Raw genomic sequence first — 20,696 nt, 5'->3', positions numbered from 1 at the left:
AGAATAATAAACAATTGTGCTTTAAAACGGAGCAAAAAACAAAAGCTTGCACATTGCTCTTGTTTTCACTGCTCTAGAAAATTCTTAGAAAGGAAAAATAACAAAAGTTAGTTCAGTCTTTTTTATCTTGTTTGAATCACAGTTATCACCACCATCTGTCCTTCCAGCCCTGCTGGTTGGAGCTATGATTTCATTGTTGTTTACTTTTTCTAAATTAAGCGTGGCCACTTATTTCTGTTGCTGTAGAATCTGATTTTTATTATTTTTTTGTAATAAAATCAAGATTTAAATGGTCACACCTGCCCTTTCCTTATAAACCCAACAAATGATTTATTATAAATGTATAAAATAGCTGTTACATGTATGTGTTGTAAATGTAACAGTAATTTTCTGATTAAATCAAATGAAGCTCACTCGTCACAGCTTTCTAGCTTTGGGCCAAACTGTTAATGTGAAAACAAGATTTTCTGTTGAAGTTAGCTCTCCTCTTTTCACTCGTTGTTTTTTTTGCCAGTTTCACACATAATCTAAGTGTAAATTATATATTTGTCTTCTTTTCTTAATCCCCAGCTGCTCTTTTATCCATCAAGTACATTTTTTGTCTCTCGCCATTTCTTTTGATGTTTCTTGTTCTTTCCCTGTTATGGAGTCTCTTGATCTGCATATATATATTTTTTCATTTATCTTTGCTACATTTTTAAATCATAAAGTCGGGGAATACATGACAAAGAACAATAAGACACTGAGGATGAAAAGTGGGGAAAAAATTCAATGATGTGATGTGTCTTTGTTGCTTTTCATTTTTTTCTCTGCAGAATCCATATTCATTTCCATTTTTTGGGAGGGGGGGGTGGTTCTGGTTTATCTGCAGTGAATAAGGAGTAGCTGGTGGGAATGCTGGTGAGAGAAAAGTGAAGGAAGAAAGCCAGCGTGTGAGGGAGAGATGTGTAGAGGATTGTCTGAGCATCAATATTTCAGCAGCGGAACCTTGGATAAATAATTCAGCCTCATAGTCGCGCTGTGTGCCTCTCTGCTAGACTCATGACCTGCTCACACGCTAAATCCCTCACTTTCTCTTTATGAAATGGAGGTGGCCTTACAAAGTCACCTCTGGTTGGTCCCTTTTTTTTTTCTTTTTTTTTTTAAATCTTCTTCCTCTCCAGCGTCCACTCCTTGTGGTCTGGCTCTAGATACTTTTCTTCTTATTTCTACTTAGCATAGAAACTGTACTTATTCCCCCTGGACTCTATTTATGTAAGAGGAAGATGAATTACCTCCTTCCTCCCTTCTAAAAGACCCAACTGTGTTCACACATAAGCATCACTCTGGTCCTCAAATGAATATAAAAACTGTTTTGTTTTTTTATTACATAAGCAATCCTGACTTTCCCTCAGGTAGCCCGAATAAGCAGACCTATTTAGAATCACCACAGCTAATGGTGAGGGCCTGTCTGAGCCAGTCTGGTTCTCCTCTGTTGTTGCCTGAGATGAACTGGGGTTACTCACATTCACACAGACGCTATCAGGCCTTCCCCAGATGTCATTCTAACTTCTGTGTATGTGAGCTTGACACTATCTGAATCTACAGAATGCTTTGGCTGTATTGATAAGGGGATCAGTGGCCATTGTTTTGACATCACGTTTTAGTCAAAGGAGATGCCATAAATATTTGTGCTTTTCATCCAGTGCCATTTGTACTCCCACTGATTGTTGGTATAACTTCTATCATTTGCTATCAGGGATAATAGCTTTTGGACTGCTGCTTCACTTTCCCTTGATGGTTACAGAAGGAAGTTCTTTTTGTTTTATGTTCTTTTTTTGAGTTTTTTTATTTATTCATTTATTACATAACAGTTTCCCCCTGTCCTTCTCTGGCAATAAAAATGTACTACAAGCTCACCGGTTTTACCCAGAAACTGATGGTTTCTGCTCCTGTGGCTGCCTAAGGCCCTCAGGGACTGGAATGAGACGTGCAAGAAGTGTAAGTGTAAGAAGCCACAGGATGCCAACTGAGTTCCTGATTTCCAAAAGCTATTTCCAAAAGCTATTCCAGAAGTCAGTCATTTAAAGTGCAGCGTTTACAATATTATACTGTACTGCACCACCACGGCTCTCTTCTCACATATTCTAGTGTCAGGTGATGCTTTATTTGTACCTCAGCCCAGTAAAAAGTGACATGACAAAACCAGGATCTTCCCACAACACCTCCATGTTGGCCTTGTTTGGCAGCATTGTTTTGTTATAATTTTGTCTTCAGTGTAGATGAAGGTGGTCTCCCACTAGAAAACTTTGTTCTTAGCCTGCAGGCTTTCTTGTGGTTTCTAGAGTTTTTCTAAATAGAATGGGAGACAGAGCTTTCAGCTATCAGGGTCCTAGTTTAGTTTCAGCAGACAGACACCTTCTCTAAAGTAAAACTAGGCTTAAAACTTTCCTTTTTGATAAAGCTTTTATTTTAGTGAGAATTAAAAGGGAGGTTTTTTTTATTTTCTTCCCATTGCCACCAAGAGTTCATGAGAGATCGTCTGATTGTTGGGATTTTCTCTCCAACATTAAAGGATAATATGTGATTTTATGCTATATAAATGAAATAAAATTGAAATGAATAAAAATAAACATTGACAACTGAACCTGCTGCTCCTCCAGTATGCATGGCAAAGTGTCCTTGGGGGGTTCTGTGATAGAAAAAGAAATATATTAATGTGTCTGTGGTCGAAAGTGTCTTCAAATATTGCTAAACTATATGTAAGCTAATGTGAATAATAAAATTAATTAATTAAAAGAAAAAGGCTAACGAGAGGATCCTATACTGTGTTTATAGAGCTCCTTTTGGCACAACACTGCCTTCAGATCATAATTCTGCTTGCTAAGCTGCCTGGCAGGCGGATGCTATATAAGTGAAGTCCATTATTAATGAATAATCCCCCGTGTTTTTAGTTGTAGTATTTGTGTAACCTACACTTGGTTTTGCTTGTATATTATTTCCATGTTGATGCACTGATGCATTCTCTGAATACGCTGAATTTCCACTTAGCCTCACCTGTGCGTTGTCTTCTTTGCATTTGCATATTGTACATGCAAACATTGTCACAAACCCATTTCCCTCCGCTTTCAGCAGCTTCACTACAGACTGCGTTGTCTTACATCTCAAAGAAGACCCAAAGTGGTCACCAAACACACACAGAACACCCAGCAAGCAACTCCAGTTTAGTTATTTAGCATCACTAGCTGTCTCCCATATATCAGTGGTCTCACGGAGATGGTGTTTATGTCAGCACATCAGCCATCTGCCCCGAGGATATGGGCCCTCCATGTGACACACGAACGCAAAACCCAGCTGCATATTCCCACGAGAGAGAATAAACAGTTGTTATGACAAATGTGAAATATGTTTTACTGTTTTCAGCATCTTTTATCTGTCTGGATTTGCTCACCTATCATTTACCTTTCTCCCGTCTGCAGCTTTTGGAAAAAGCTCACTTTCCTTCCTGTCACATAAAACTATAAATATGCATGCCACCCAGCATAGTCTCATCCTCATCCTCCTGTGTAAATGATTAAACATAGCGATTTTCTGGCTAAGTTTTTTTTTCCTCCTAGTAAATCTAGACTCACTCTGAAATGATTTTCACACTTTCACTCCACACATCTCCCGTCGTCCTTCCTCAAAGCCAACGGGCTTTTTTAAACATTCATTTTGCACCAGCTCTTTTCTCCATACATTGCGTCTCTCTGCTAATCCCCTGTTTATAACCACTTGGAGTTATAGAGTTTTTACTCCCCTTATTATCAATTTCGTCAAAGAGTTTCATCATTCGTCTGCAGCCGTTGTTTGCTGGGAGGCTCAGTCTTGTTTTTCGACTCTGTTTGCTCTCTTCCTCGCCTGTTTCAGTCCGTCTATTGGTCTGTTTATTTTCATATATGTGTTTGTGTGCTTGCGCAGCAGGCGTCTCAGTATTATTTCTTTGTTTGAGCTGTCAGCTCTTTGACAGGCAGCAGCCATCTTTGTTTCATTTCAGATGCAATTAGGCTTTAGCCAAGTGTGTCTCTGCCCTCCTCTGGTATCTGCGGTATATACTCGGTTTGTCGCCTCACCAATCAAATTGATCCCACCTCTATCGTGTTTTTGTGTTGTTTCATGGCTGTATTGTAGGCATCATGGTTTGACCTTGAAAATCTCTTTGCTGAGATACAGGATGAAAGGTCATCGGTACTCGAGTTTAAATCTTGTTAGCCAGACTCTCTCTAATGGTAATTTTCCACCAGTTTGCTGTAGCTGACCTTTTTACACTAAGTAGTGTAGATTCCAGGCGTTTTTGGGGGGTAGTGTGATAAGCCCATCATTAGATAAATGTGTTGGGATCTGACTGATTAAGCTCTATTGATGATTGAATGACAATTCTGCTAAGGCCGCCTGATTTAAAAAAATTAAAAAAAAAGTTTTGAGTGGACTGTTTGAGGTCTCACTATTTCGGAGAAGCTTGAAGTGGGTCAAGTACTCAGGCAGCTTTTTGTAAAATGAAACCTAACAGTCTTCTGTCAGGCGTCTTCTGTTTTTTGCCTCCTTAGAGGTCTCTAGCACAGCCTGGCTGCTTGATTTCAAGTTTGGGAGATAACTAAAGAAAACTCTCTGAGGAGGGATAACCTGCACAGTGGGGTTGATCGTGCCCTTGCAATCTGGGAAGCCATCGGGCAGTCTGCCGACTTGTCTGTGGGGGCAATTTTTCTGGGCCTCTTGTGTATGGAATAAAAAAAAAAAGGTAAATAAAAAGCTGAATTATTGTGGATGATAGCAGACAGTTTTGGGTGTGCAGTCCGGCAGTCAAAGCCCCACTTAAACAGGGCTTTGGCTACATGTAGAAATTGTATTTTGCCTACAGATTACATAATTTAGAATGCAGATAGCTGCTTAGAAATATGATTCCTGCTGTAAAAAATGTGCCCAATAACTTTACCTTGATTTTAATACTTCCCTTTATTATATACTTTCTGTTTCTCCTGACTCTTGTCAAAGAGAAATTCAGTTTGTATTGATCATCATCAAACCTCATTTTATTCAACTTAAAAGCTAAGGTCAGGCCACACTTGTAGCTGGCCTTGTATTAAATACACCCTATATGCATATGCATAAACTGCTGCCACTGCGTATAAGAACAAAAATAGGAGAAGCAAGGCTGTTGCTCCACATTATATTGATGATATACCTCCATGACCTCTGTATCAACTTCAGTTTTTCTTGTGTTATCCGAGAGGAAGGTATTTTGCATGCTTATTCCTGTCTCTCTCTATTCACATTCATTCTTCACATTTATGAACCATGTAGGAATTAATTGCTTTGACATAAAGTCATGTTTACTCTCAGGTCACGTTTAGCCTTGAAGGCAGTAGCAAATTACATAGCATAGCTTTGAAGTTCAAGGTAACAAATCTGTACTAATAGCTTTTATGTAAAGCAGCCTTTGTATGCAAATGTTTTGTTAGACAAAGTATGTTTAATATAATATGTTGTGAAATATTTTCTTGTCTGATTTATGGCTGAATATAGACGAAGGAGATGGAGACATTATTTCCATTTCCATAAGGGTTCCTTGTCAGATACGAGCTGTGTAATGATGTGAAAACCACAAAAAGGGGGGCTTAAAATAACCTAAGTGTAACCCGACCTGCTTTTTGTTCCATTTAAACTCCGTAGAAACTGTCTCATATTCACCACAAATATTTCATAGTAGTGTGTCCAGGTGCTGGGCTACCAGGAGAAGTCTGGGCATGAGAGAGAAGATTATTTTTAGCAATTAAAGAAGGATGTTAATGGAAAAATGCACCACATTGCACTATATTTAAAAAAACATCTTTAATCTTCTGGGTCACAAATAACCTAGATTTAAAATTATTCACCCTGCAGACAATAAGATTGTTTTTTTTTTTTTGGTTTGTTTGTTTTAATACCAGATACTCCTGTCTCCATTTCCCCCAGTGCTAAAGTAGTGAATACTTTTTCTTTTAAAGTCAAAATCCTGACACGGGGGCTTAGTTAAGATGAAATCATCTACCTGCACCATATAGGACATTAAGTAGGACATTAACTAGTATAGGCAAGTGTCACCAATTTAAAGCAACTGCTTTGATTATAAATTATAAATATGACATTTTAGGAGACTATTATAGGAGTCTTCTCTGTTGTCTTTTCTACCAAGATCTTAGCAGCCAATAGTAACAGTGAAGGAAGTCTAGTGAACAAGTATTGCCAGTGCCTTGAAGCAGCAGCAACAACAACAACACACACGCACACACACACACAGTGGTGCAGCGTGAAAATCTGAACAAAAGGAACCTTGCCACATTTTTTTTGCGATGCCTTTTTGGGGGGTATGCAAATGAGCTCACTTTAAAGTTGCTGTAGGGTTTGTGTGATTAATGGGCTGTGTGTGTGCGTGAGTGTGCGCACCTCCTATAAGCCAGCAATCTGCTGCTGCCACCTCTTCTGTTGCAGTCTGTCGATAGACTTAGGGATTCGCCTGCTTTCCTTTATTAACCCACACTCAGAGCAGCTAAAGGTTCATAACAAAAACATGCTCAGCTACTAAAGATTAAACCTATTAAAAAAGTCACGCCATCTTTATTTAGCTGGAAGGGGCATCGTTTCTTGTTTTGATGTGTCATCATCGTGCCTAATATTGTAAACGCTGAATACACACACACACACACACACTCGTGCCAAGCTATTAATGATTGACTTGATGTGCCTTTGATGATTCATCCCAGTGTGAAGGAGCTTCAATGGAAAATGTCAACTTTAAACTGAGATTAAAGGGAATAACTCAAAAAAGCTGCAGGGGGTGGTGTGTTTATGGGTCTCCATCGAAGTATTTGAGAGAGCCTGTGGGTGTGTGCGTGAGTTTGAGTCTGGAGATTTTAGAATATTAAATTCGAAATGGTCTTCTGGGCAGCCATCGTAAACTACTGAGTCTTTTTAGTTTTTGTTGTTGTCTTTGTTTCATGAATCAGACAAATCATAATGTACATTACACGACTTCTGCCTTGATTTACTTGTTCCAGAGAAATGTAACTAAATACATATTTTCTTCAATGGTTTGTACATAACTTCTTGTTCTTTCAGATACCCTTGGGTCAAACGTAATGATTTGAACATGTTCTTGTTTTTTTGTCCTTCTTCTTTATATCAAGTGGTGGGAAGTGAAGACAGGCAAAGCTCTGCAGACCTTCTATACAACGGGAAGCGCCTTAAAGAAGATACACGTGTCATCTGACTTCTCCACCTTCGTCACTATCGACAATATCGGCATCCTCTACATCCTCCAGAGAGTGGTGTGACGATAACGCCGCCGGCACCGCTCCAAAAGATGACAGAAACAGACACCATCATCCAGCTTATTGCAAGAACTGCTCAATTGCATAATGTATGCAGACTTGTCCAACGCTAAACGCCCTGCGCATCTAAGAAAAACAGTTTACATTTTCACTTTGCACAGTCAGTAACAATAGCCTTGAGAGCATTAGACAAATACACTTTGCTGGGGTCACATGACCAGTTTGCGCCAGCTTTAAATGATGCACTGTGAAATCTTCTTCCTTGAATCTGCATTACACACATCTTTTTAAACACAAAGAGGTGCATTTAAAAGGTAACACTGATTTCTAAAAAGCCAGCAAACCTGATCATCGGTTCTTCTCAAACCCATTTTTTTTCTATCACTACTATTTACCAACAGATGAAAGATTTAAATGAAAAATATGTGTTTTTTGGGGTTGAGGATTGCACATGTGCAAGAGATTTTCCACTTTTGTATGTATGTATGTATGTAATCGTAAAAGCTATCATAGACGTCCTATGATTTGTTAGAAGTGATGAAGTGAGTTTGGTTTGTCTGTGCTGTGATGCTTTCGAACTTCTGCATTGGGTCAGTATTCATCATTGACAGTTTCAAACCGTTTCTAGACACTGCAGCCTTTTCGTGAATGCACATACTGTGGGTAACAGAGGGTATGTGTGCTTTGTGTCAACACTTTCTAAACATACCAGCACATTTGGAGCTTTTGGTGCACTTTGATGAGCATTAAAAATGGATAGCATGATAAAGTTTTTATGAATTAAATTCTTTTCAAAGCTGAAGAGGTTATTTGTATGTCAGAACTGTTTGTACTTTTGAACGTGGATCAAAGGAAATGTTTTCTATAAAATATAATCACAGCATGTGATTTATAATTTATACTCGAATTTCATGTTGCCAGTCTTAAGACATTTTTCTGCTTTAATTGCCTTTTTTTCATATAACTATATAACTGTTTTAACTTTAGATATTACTTATTACTGCACGCTGTCTTACTACTGAGCCTTCACTTGTTGAGAGCACTTGGAAAAAGTAGTTACAATCTTTAAGGATGCTTTTCTTAATGTGACTTGAAAAACAAATCCTTAATTTGAGTGAAAATTCTGAGGTTTTACTGAGAGAGGCAAGTGTCCCTGTACCTTTATCGAAACCACTCACGTCAGTGAGAAAGGTGTGGACTCCATGTGCAGCTGGAGCAATAAGCACAAAAAAAGAATAAATCAAAGTAAGGATGAAATTCAATAATGCTTGTGTTATTCTCACACTGTGCCCTTCCTGATTGGTGCTTTTTTAAAGTTGCTGTTCAATCATCAAATTTCCTTCTAACTGATATCAGCTCAGGATGTAAACTGTTATATGATGTGGTTCAATGGAAAATGTAATTTATTAAGAATAAATCACATATGCTGTGAAGTTGTATGTGTGTGTTTCCCCTTTCTTTTTAGTTGTGTTTTGTTTAGCAGGCGCTAAATTTATGGTTAAGACCTGGTGTGCTCTGCCCTATAAAACCACCTCCTTCCTGCCGTCTGACGCTCCCCATGAGGAGCGAGAGCCCTGCTCTCAGGCACAGTGACAGCATGATTCATCCTCACATGGCCTGCATTGTAGGGACGAAGGATTTGCTTGACTTGCCTTCCAGAATGATTCAAAATCAGCTTCTCTTTATTCAACTGTCTGGAATCAAATTTGCAATGATATTTTTCCCTGAGTAAATATTTTGATCTGTAATGTAACAGAGAATGGGCTCAATTCGTGTGCGCAGTGATTAGGAGCCTATACATTTACCTGTTTTGCTTTTCTGCTCATCTGGGGAAAAAAGTACAAATACTGGTGATTTTTTTCTTAGCAGAAGATATGAAATCTTCCTCTTGAGTTCATTATTTTTCATGTGCAGGAAGAATTCCCATCTTTATATCTAACAGAATAACAAACTGGCTCAGTCTACCATTGTCCAGAATCTTGAGGCATTTTAGTCAGTGAGGGACAGGAGGTCACTGAACGAACCATCACCTCTCCATTTCACACTGTAGAGATAGCAGAGGCTGGTTCTTATTCGACCGTGCTGCCATAAAGAACGCTGCAGGAAATCATTCCAGCCGCTTTCTATAACACTTCACAAGAGCTCTTCTTATGTGACAGGTAAACACACCTGTCAGGACATAAGACTCCACAGACACTCCTGTATCAAGCCTCTTTGCTGCTCTCATATTTATAGCGCATATGTTATGAAGGACCTTTGCCAGAATTCTCTTTTTCACAATCTCAGTTTTATTTTATTTTATTTTTTTATTTCTTTAACCTTTTTATTATTTTATCACTGTTGTATCACTATATACATTTTCACACAGCCTTACATTATAAGACCTTCAGTGTAGACCTGTAGCACTTTTAACAATGTTGTTTTATAAAAGATTATACAATTTTTATGATTTATGCTGCTCCTGTATCTATCTGTTTTGGATTTATAGATCTAAAACCTGCAGGACACCGGCCCTTGAGGCCTGGAGTTGGACACCCCTGCTTAAAGATTTCCACTCATCAGATGACTTCCATTTTACTGAATGAGCTCAGTTTTAAAAGTAGCTAAATACTAGATAATTAATCAGAATCAGGTGGATCAGGTAGAATATGTACTGCAGTTAATAAACAGTGAAACCTAAGAGACTGGAGTTAGAGGACTGGCTGTTCATAATATAGTTGGTAAAGCAAATGTTAGCATCATGCGTTAAAGCGCTATTTTATGCAATCAAATATTCTCTCTTTTCCCAGCGTTTCATGTCTGCTTTAAATATATTGAGTGCACAATAGAAGCATTTTTGCTTTTGTTCACATCAATTTCAAACTCACCTCTCAGAAATTTTGCTATTTTTTATGATTCCAACACTTCTAATTATGCTAGAAGTTTTTTCAGGGTATGTAATTGGTACTAATATATCTTTGTTGGGATAAATCTGGCATAACCTTTATTATATATCTATATATTTTAAAAGTGTTCATTATTTTATTCCTGCCAGAACTTTTTGTGCATTGAATATGAGTTCAAAAATGCATCTTAGTAACTGGAAATAGAGTTCTTGTTTCAATGAAAGCATTTCAGACTACAAGCCACATTTAAACATAAGTTCATGCAGTTTTTACCTCACATCCATGGCCAGTTTAGAATAATCAGTTATCTTAACAAATGTGTCCAGAGACACCACTTTTTTGTACTGATTGTGAAACGTGGGATTTCAGCTTTTCATCAAACTAATTGGAAATATTTAGTCAGCATAAAATCGATCTGGTACAATAGATAAACATCAGCAGTGGTTAATGAAAGAACTCAAAGCTGATGTTAGCAATACTGACATTTGGCCAATACTGGTGCGCACATCACTCAAAACGCATGCCAAGGTTTCATAGGATGCATTTTTTGGCACACATTTCTTAGTTTAAACATCAATGTGTTCTGATGCAAGGATGTAACTGAAATATATCATGTAAAGGTGGGCAAATTGGACAAATAACTGGATGGGCAGTTACATTAGATTTTTCAGCTGAAATCCCCCCTCAAGTTGAACTCTGGTAGGTGGAAAAGTCACAGAAAAAACATAGCTCCTGTATCATCACCCATTGGTTTGTGCAGTGCAGTCTCGTGTTCTGAAGTCTTGACACGAGCATCAACTTTGTCACCGACATGGTGTTTTCAAATCGGATGTGATGAGCAAGAGGTGTGTGACTAAGATCATGAACTCAGAAAGAAGGTTTTTACAAAAGGTCTAGACCAGGGGTGTCCAACTCCAGTCTTCAAGAGCTACTGTCCTGCAGCTTTTAGACGCATCCTTGTTCCAACACACCTTAATCAAATGAATGGCTCGTTACCAGGCCTTTGCCAAACTTGATGGCATGCTGTAGAGGTAATCCAACCATTTGATGGTCTATAGATTTAAGAGCATAAAGTCTTTTTGACCCCTGCTGGACTTTGTAAATAATGTAGGTGCAAAAGACTTCCACTTTGGCTTCACTTTTTAGATCAGAAAGTTAGGATTGTCTTTTATGTTGTATTTAGTTTGCTAACAGGAAATGAAAGACTGCATAATACTAGAAATACTATTCACTGTAAAGTTGTTCCACACACTCATGTGGAAATAGGTCGTAATTGTTAGATATTTCAAAATATGTGTTCCTTGCAAGAAAGAAGAACCCACAAAAAGCTCTGTATTTTAAGTTCACCTTTGCCTCCTTGAGTCCAGTATTTTGGGTCCTTTTTTCCTGCCTGCCTGCACACAGCCATGACGGTTCATAAGTTAGCTAATTGAGAAGCTGAAGTTGATGTAAGCGCTGTCAAACAATTACGTCAAATTATTTTGAGCAAAATAAAATGAAAATGAAATCATAAAATAAGGCAGAGGCAGAAACCATCAATTCAGTTTGGAGGTCATGAAACATCCTCCAGCCATCTTTTGCCAAGCTCTGTTCATTGGGTAAATTTTCTCTGCCATGACTTCACCACCTGTTTTTCATCCTGAGAACCAGCTTTGAATACTCATAGTAAATCTGTCCTGTCTATAAATTTACTGAGCTCTAGCTTGACACAAACACAGCCCTCGTTATCTGGCCAAAAACATGACGACATTACCTACTTATATCCTGACTAAACTTGAAACCATTTGTCTCTGGGTGCTCAGTCATTCAGTGTGCTGCAGTGCATCACGGCTGTCGTTTAGATTTGGGAACAGGATCAGTCTTAGAGCAGCCATATGACATGCTATAGCATCGTTGCCAGTTGTCTGTCAGACTCCAGCGCTTTCTATTTATATGCTGTCGTTTTGTGGGTGATGTAAACACTCGAGTTCTCTGCTGCACGAGCCTACTTATCAGGTTGTATATTCTCAGCTAACCCTGAGCTGGATATTTCCAAGAGAAAGACAAAATTATTTGAAGAGGGTTTTAATCATGCTCAAGCTGCAATTACACACATTGTCTTAAGAGCCCAACTGTCTGAATTTAGCATTCAGTGAGCTATACGCTAATGGGCATCTTAAATTGCTGCTGTTCGTATCTTGCTCGCAATTACACCTGGATGGAGTAATCAACTGTGATCCCTATGCCTTCAAGTGCAAATTAAACATTCCTGATACTGTTAGCCCCTGAAGGTAGGATTACGTTTGGGATTAGGTCACTGCATGCTTTGAAACAGCCTTACTTTCCCTCTGAATGCATATTTATGTAACAACAAAATGAGAAACGGGGAAATATTAGTGACTCTTGCAGTCTCTACGGCAGTGGTGTGAAGTTTTTAAAGTCTGGTTGAGGTGTGCTAACCTCATTAATTCTGCTCCCTCTTGCTTAATTAATCTTTGTCGTCTCCTGAAGTAATTACAGCTATCTGGCTGTCTGAGTGTCTACACACCACTGACACCACCTTCCCCCTCATGGTTGCAGCAAGGCCGGGGCTTCTTTTCTTGATGCCTGTCATGCTGTAAAGTACTAATTCGATACAGCAGACTCGGGGTAAAGAAAGGCAAGCTGAGGCGTCATTCTTTTTCCCCTGAATACTGGCTGCTTTTTAATGTCTCAGGAGCTAAAAAAAAACCACTCTCCCGCTGTGCTACTGAGCATGAAAAATTGTCAAAATCTCTCAAAAGTGTGTCCTTGCGTCATTTTATTTTCACGTGCATTTAGATTTAATTAATTTTGAAAGGAACACAAAGAAAAGATGTGATAAAACTGATGTGGATATCCAGATTCAGTAAATTGCGCCCTGAATAACATTATCTCCCCCCCCCCCAGTTCCTCAGTGAGAGGTCTGCAGTCGAACGTGGACTCCCAGGAGATTTAAAAAGGGTCCGTTTCAAAAGAACTAAGCTCCCCTCCGGCTTTCTGTCTGCTGTCTAAGACTTTCATTTTGTTTTCTTTCTCCCTCTGTTCTCTCGCTTTACACGTCTTTCCTCTCATTAATTTTCTCTGTTTGCTATTTCTCAGGCTGGTGGCTTTGCAATGTGCAATTGTGCATGCAGATTTTTTGGGTAGTCAGCCAAACATACGCATGCACACTCGGAAAAGTGAGGAATGGGGTAGCCTAAATAAAGTCGCACGTACGTCCTCGGGAAGGGAGGTGTGAGGCACGTCTGAGTGTCAGCTTGTGTTTGTAGGCTGGAAATGTACGTGTGACTGTGTGTGTCATAAGACTTAAAGTGGCCACAAGCTGCTATTTTAGAAGCTAATTATGTGATATGTATGTATGTATGTATGTATGTATGTATGTATGTATATATATATATATATATATATATATATATATATACACACACACACACACACACACACACACACACACACACACACACACACACACACACACACACACAAGGTAGGGTGAAATATGGGATCCCATCTTTCACCAGTTTCCTGCATTAGTTCAAACCACATGGTTGACAAAGTATTTAAAATCTGGTCACAGATGTGATCAGAAGTTTACCTGTGCTTCTCTAGGAGGTTGACTTTTATGGTAATTTGGGGCTTTTAATAATTTCTTTGCACTAAAAAACAAGATTTTTGACTGGATGTTTGATATTTTTATTTATCTATGTATGTATTTATCATTTTTGTGATGATATGAGAGCAAAATTGTCCAAAGCAAATTTCTCCCAAAGATGACAAATAAAGAGACTTTTAAGTGTAGTCCACATATTCTCAATAGAGTTTAAGGTGGAGCTTTGCAAAAGTCATTTTAGGAGTTTATGTTTTGGACTTTCTGAATCTGGTTAAAATGACATTCTAAGCTGTGTTATATTTTCTGTGTGGTTTATGTTTGGTTTGCCTATGAGTGCTTATTAGATGGTTTAGTTTCTAGCTCTAAGTTTCTTGGTAATTCTTTCTTCATGTTTAGAGTGGGTTTCGGTTAACCTTCAGTCCTTACTGATCATCGTTCTCCCTTCCTCAGTGTCTAAGCATCTCCTGTGTTTAGTCAATCTCAGCTCTGTGTTTATGCTTGTATACTCAGTCTCTCAATCAAGTGTGCGTGTCTTGAGTCTGGGTTTCTGTCTGTGTGTTTCTTGTCTTATTTTGATAGTCTCTTTTCCTGTATGCATCGTGTTCAGTTTCACTTCCCTTATCTTGTTATGTGTTGTGATATTTTGATACCATGGTAGCATTTACAGGATATTGTTTTATAGTGATATTATACAGGAAAACTGTTACTCAATAAGGCCCATTTACTAGTTGTTTTTCTCTTTCTCTGTGACCCAAGAATTAATGTGTAAGAATCACAGGATGGTACCTCAAGGTTGAAAACACCACAGAGATCACTCCCTTACTCCCATCCTCCCTTCTTTATCTCCTAGAAAAGAGCTTGTTAAAGGCCAGGTGGTTTGTTTCAGAATTCACTAATGAAAGAACTCTGTATTCTATGTCTAGGAGTGTATTTTGCTGGGATGATCATAAATTGTAGCTGAACTGATAAACTATACAAAGGATACTTCTTTGCTCAGAGGGCAGGAAGACGTTTCCTTATTTGGTCTGTACCGGTTTGAACTGAGAATCTGCTGACACACGAACCTTTTTCCTCTATATATACTGTTGTCTGATGAATAAACCTTTGAGTTGATTTTGGGAAAGCAACCTGAACAGTCTCTGTATCATTTTGTTCTCCTAACTGCTCCCGACGTCGTAACTAACCCAGCTGAACGGCATACCTGAGTGTTACTTTGAATCATTTTGAATCTTATACAAAACTCTGCTTATAGGTGCCCACGCCTCGGAGGAAACCCGATCCACGGAGAAACCCGGGACGGAGATTTCCTTCATTATGTCTGATTTATTTCTGCTGTGTTCCCTCCTGTTTCCAATCCCCTCATCATGATGATGATGGGGTGGCTGTAGCTCAGGTGGTAGAGCAGGTCAGCTATTAACCGGAAGGTTCGGGTTCGATCCCAGGCTCCTCTAGTCTGCATGCCAAATATCCCTGGGCTAGATACTAACCCCATGTTGCTCTGCGATGCATCCATCGGAGTGTGAATGAATGATAGATAGTAAGCTTTTAACATGCTTGTGTGAATGGATGTGATTGGGTGAATGAATTAGTTGTATAAAGCGCTTTGAGTGCTCAGAGTAGAAAAGTGCTATATAAGAACCAGTCCATTTACCATGTGTGCATTTCATCAACTCATCAGTCTTTTCCTGTCCGTTGTCGCGTCCTCCACATTAGCTGCGTCTAATGGTCTTGGGTTCCTTAGTTACCAGAGCCTTTGTTTCTAGTTTATCTTATGCACGCTTCTTTTAGTGTTCCTTTCTTTTTAGTTTGTTTTCTCAGCTGCTGCTAAAGTCAATTTTTCCATCTGTAAGTCCTGCGTTTGGGTCCTACCCCTGCCTGCCACACAGCTCAACCTTAACACTTTATTCATTCCAAAAGTTCAGAGTCCATCCAGTTTTGATGTGTGTTTGGGATCATTGTCCTATTGTAGCACCTAAGTTGGTCAGAAGGTTCCTTTGTGAGTGCGCATGCGCCATTAGCGTGCTGCCTGCTGTAACCCCTAATTTCCCTCGGGATGAATAAAGTATTCTGATTCTGATTCTGAACTCCGCCCAAGTTTTAACCATCTAACGGTAGATTTTTAAGGGGAAATTGAAGAATTTGGAGGTACTTGTCATTAGTCATGATTTCATCCAAATTGTGCTATGTAAAAGCAAAACAGCCCAGAATCTTGATGCTACCACCACCATGCTTAGTTGGGCAAATAGCTTAGTCTTTGTATTTAGAAATGGCTCCAAGAGACAACTTCTGTAGCTCTAAATCTCCTTACATCTTCGCTGAGTTCCTTGGACTTTCTCAATATTCTGAGTGCTGTCAAACATTTTTTATGTTGGCAAAAATAAACTAGTTGTAGTCTTGTTGTTGATCATTAATTGGCTTTGCCAAGTTAGAAGATAATGTAAATCCTTCAGCACCACTTATTAAAAGATTTATATTTTTTGAGTATCCATATTAGCCCTGTGTGGGTTAGACAGAATCCAAAATCAATAAAAATAGTGAACACAATTCTTCTTTTGTTATCATTGGTGTACAATTATTTCACCTTGGAAAAAGAACACGAGTGTATGTAAACTTTGATCACAGCTGTACGTTAATGTTACTGTGAAATTTATCTTTTCGCTACTGAAGATCATAAATAACAGCAACACAGAGTACTGTAAATACTGCTATTTACATGCAAATAGTATACTGTGTATCCTGCTCTGAGACGTCTCCGGGGCTTCTGTGGATCAACTCTCTGATTTTTTTATTTTTTATTGCTTGATCATTGTTTTCCCTCTTTTACTTAGAAAAGAAAGACAGATGGATCACATGATTGCATGGAGCTGAACTGTACACAGAGTGTGCATTTTCAATCATTTTTGTAACTAACATAAATAAAAACCAGCCTTGTACAGCCAGGAGGAGTATTTCTTGTCTGCCAGGTGGGTCAGAACCTGTCCTCCTGTGCATTGCTAGATTATGCATTTGCAATGTTATCAGCAGGGGAGCTGTTAGTCCTGTGGCCTGGACTAGCTACCCTGCTGTCAGCAATAGTGCTTCTAGCATCCTAGCCATTGTTGCCAGATTTAGGTCTCATTTAAAAAAACACTTTAACTATACGTTGGAGATTAGCTGGGAAGTGTTTGTGTATAAGCTGGATAAGCAGCCTGGAGTGCACACAGAATTATATAAATTATCAGTGAAATATGAACATGGGTTAATAATTAAGAGTAGCTATTAGCAAGTTGGCTGTTATGGGTGTGAGCATTTCTAATTATTAGCGCATTATGTATGTTTAGATCTACATTGTTATTTGATCTACTTGAAGCTGATCAGTCAGAGACTGGTTATAGCCAGTCAGTCTACAATTTTTAGTCTTCCTCGTTTATCTTGTCAGTGAAATTTAAAAGAAAAAAACCCCCCAGTTAAACGGTTATAAAATTGGCTTTTCAATTCAACAAACAGTCCAAATTGCTATGATTATTTTACTGAAATTATCTATATTTACTTTGACTGCTAATTTATCAACTAATTGCAGCTTCTATCCTAATAATTTTCTTACACGAACACACCAACATTTAATTGCTTTTTTGTCATTATTAAAACATCTACAGGAAAAGACAAATGCTGGTATAAGCTATAAGCTAAGGTATAAGCCTGCCACTGTTCATTAATTTATTTTTAAATAAGTTTCACACCGTGTGTTTAGAATTAATCTTGCACACTGAAAAGCCCTTTGTATTTGTTTCTGTGTGTCGACTGTACCTGCTAGCAGAGCTCGTAATGTCTGCCAACAATAGCAGGTATGCTGATTACATGACTCTCTCTCATGCCAGTGTTCAGACAGACACACACACACACACACACACACACACACACGTGTTGTCGTTCTGCTCTATGACCCTTAGGTGTCTGACACCCATTGAGTACTGGGTCACCACAGTCTCATTCCCATGTGACTTTTGACCCCATTTTTCTGTTTATTCTCTTACCCCATGTGGATGTGAGTGGTTGTATGTGTGTGCTCTGATTTTACTGACCTTGGCCAAACATTGGTTCCTGTTCCTGTCAGCTGTTGGCTCAGCTGCGTGCCACCTTTATTGCTTTCCCTCGCTGAGCCAGAGGGCTGAGAGCCAGATCTCGTTCCTTGTTGGGCCTCTTCCCATCTCTCCTTAACTGCTTCACCTTCTCTCACCTATCTGCCCAGTTGGTTTAGGTGACTTTAGGAAATGCAGACGTGGCTACGTCATGGGGAACTATGCTGGTTAGTGGCATAAATGCAGACTTAAGTTTTCGTTTTTAAGGAGAGGGTTTGAATTTGAAATGGAAGAAGGCCCAGAAACAGCAGATGCTGTGGTCACCCGAGCCTCACCTTGTCCTGCTGATCACCCAGCCAGACCAGCAGCATCCATGCTAACAGTCCACAGGAAAATGGAAGCGAAGAAGAGGAGGTGGAGGAGGAAATTGTTAACTCTTCAGCCATTGAGCTGAAGAGCATCAGTGAATTTAATAACCATGTCTGTCATAGTTTAAAAAATATTCACTGTAAAGTCAGACTGGTGGTGATTTTCTAAACTTTTGCAAAATTAATTAGGATTAAACTGGAGAGAGGACACAGGATTGTGTAACAGGAAGTAGCTCTGGATGTTTGATTTGGTTTTAATGAGTTTTACACAATGCAACCCAAAAGATTTGCCTCCAAATGGAATTGAACCAGTAAGGTGTTGCACACTCAACCTCTAGTTGCGCAGATTTCAGATAATTGTAGCAATCAACTGGCTGGTTACTGAAACTACTTGTTATTGGTCACTGATCGTAAACAAATAGATCCACTTGTGACTGAGCCATGAGATGGCACTCCACAGTAACATGGGGGTGTAACGGTGTTATGAGACCATACTGACTGCATTTAGCTGGAATCTTTCTGTTAATTTTGTGAGATTGTCTTTTTTTTTTTTTTAAGATTAATTGCCTCTTATACTCAACATGCAGACATTTTACTTTATTCAATAAAGCCATGTTCAAAATATTAGAGGTACTTCCTGTTTGTGTTTTTGGGGGTTTGTTGTTTGTTTGGTTTTATAGTGGGAATAGGAATAGGAATAGGAATGTACTGGTTGGGTTGGTGAAACCGTATGGCTAACATAGACACTTAAGTATTTCTTTAATCACAAGTCATGTGGTCATTGCAGATTAATGTCATTGTCAGTTTGTCAGACCTCAGTCTGGCTCCTCTATATTTAGGGGTGATTAGTAGAGTGTAAGAACATTTATTTTAGTGTGTGCTGTTTATGTTTTTTTTTTTTTTTTAACTGTAAGTTGTTGGTGGTCTGTGTATCTGACAGGTGGCAGGAGGGGGTCCTGAAACAAATTATTATCCAGAAATATATTGTCAGGGCAAACTTATTAACTGTTTTGTTTTTTTCAGTTTACATGTTTTCACTAACAGTAAAACCTGTAGTTGCTGTGAATGCTGGAAGTCTAGAACAGGCATTATGAAAGCAGTGAGAAGTAGACATTTATGATCTACTTGCCTTGTGAAAAAGTTCACTGTGTTACTCATTTCTACTTCAACCAGCCCATGGATGATGCACCACAGGCTAAGCATTTCTGCTTAGCAACATAACCATAAAATGACCAGACATTCAACGTGCTCAGGTAGCAGATAAACCACCTTGCTTGACAGGCCATTTGTCCCTGTCGAGTCAGTCTCCTGTCACCACATGTAGTTTAGCCCAGATGTCTTGAATTATAATGCAGGGATCATTCAAACAGTCAACGGAGCAGCTTTTGGGATAGTGCTCCCAGAAAATAAGCCCTGAACATGCACACAGTTTTGTTTTTTTGTTTTTTAAATACCCCAGTCTACTCTTTAATGCCTTGAATCTTGTTTTGCACCCATGAACAAAATTCATGGCAGCTGGGAAAGTACACGCCAACAGAAGTTAAGCAGCAGTTTTAAAAGCCTCTTAAGGCAGAGTGCTGCAACAGTCAGTTTTATCTTACCAGCATTATGGCTGGAATATGCATATGGTGCACTGATCAGATTATAAGGTCCCAATTTACAATCCCCAGTGTTTTACAACATGTGTGTCATCTCAGGGACAGATAGACAAAACTGCACTTAAAATCCAACTCCCACATAAAATCTGACCTCCTTAAGCTCTGTATAGTAGTTACATAAAGAGTTTGGTGGGATGTATAAAAATGTTTTATACCTACAATCAGATACTTGGATAGGTTCAGTTACTCAAAGTAAGTCCAAAATGTAATTTATGCATTAAAAAGAGAAGTTGTAGCCCTATAAATGTTTAATTTACACAGATAACACACTGACAGGTGAAGAAGTATTTATAATTTCAGTAGAGTATAACTCCGTCCCACAGACCAAGAGACCAGTCAGCAGCCCCCTAGCAATCACCTGTCACTGAGTAAAAAAATATACATTCTCAAACTTACTGGCGAGTGACTGCTACCTGTCACTGGGAAATTGGTTGCAAAGAAGATGTTGCACGAAAAACCGCCTCATAATTGCTTTGGTCACTATCTCGGATTGCCATAGTGGTCCATAGTTTGCAAGAAAGAAGCCAACTTCTCTGCAACCACTTGCCACTATTAAGCATTTATACCTTAGGGCTCAACCAACATTTGTCAAAAGGGTAAACTTTTATTTTGGAGGATTTATCTCCAGTTTGTGTGCATTTAATGATTTCACTACAGCTTGGTGAGCATATGGTGAGTATTTGCAGACAAGTTGGTGTCTTTAATGGCAATCTCCTAGAACCAAAGCAATCGCAAGGAGATTTTTGGTGCAGCAATAGCAAACGGTTTTACCTAGCGACTAGCAGCAACCTT

At 38.9% G+C, this 20,696-nt stretch overlaps 1 protein-coding gene across 2 annotated transcripts in view; it reads left to right on the top strand.

The window, feature by feature from the left end:
• The window catches only part of apaf1 (apoptotic peptidase activating factor 1), a 47,314-nt gene extending 38,562 nt beyond the window's left edge, over nucleotides 1-8,752 (top strand). For both annotated transcript variants that reach the window (XM_085436500.1, XM_085436499.1), the window contains one exon: nucleotides 7,182-8,752. In XM_085436500.1, the coding sequence (XP_085292626.1) occupies nucleotides 7,182-7,328 (147 nt within the window). In that variant the 3' untranslated portion in view covers nucleotides 7,329-8,752. The remainder of the gene's footprint in view (nucleotides 1-7,181) is intronic.
• Nucleotides 8,753-20,696: the final 11,944 nt, after the last annotated feature.

The sequence above is a fragment of the Copadichromis virginalis genome, linkage group LG17 (genome assembly GCF_057382275.1).
Source record: "Copadichromis virginalis isolate Kocher_CV1m ecotype Utaka linkage group LG17, C_Virginalis_male_GT1.1, whole genome shotgun sequence".
Lineage (NCBI taxonomy): Eukaryota > Metazoa > Chordata > Actinopteri > Cichliformes > Cichlidae > Copadichromis > Copadichromis virginalis.
This window is presented reverse-complemented; position numbering and strand designations above follow the sequence as displayed.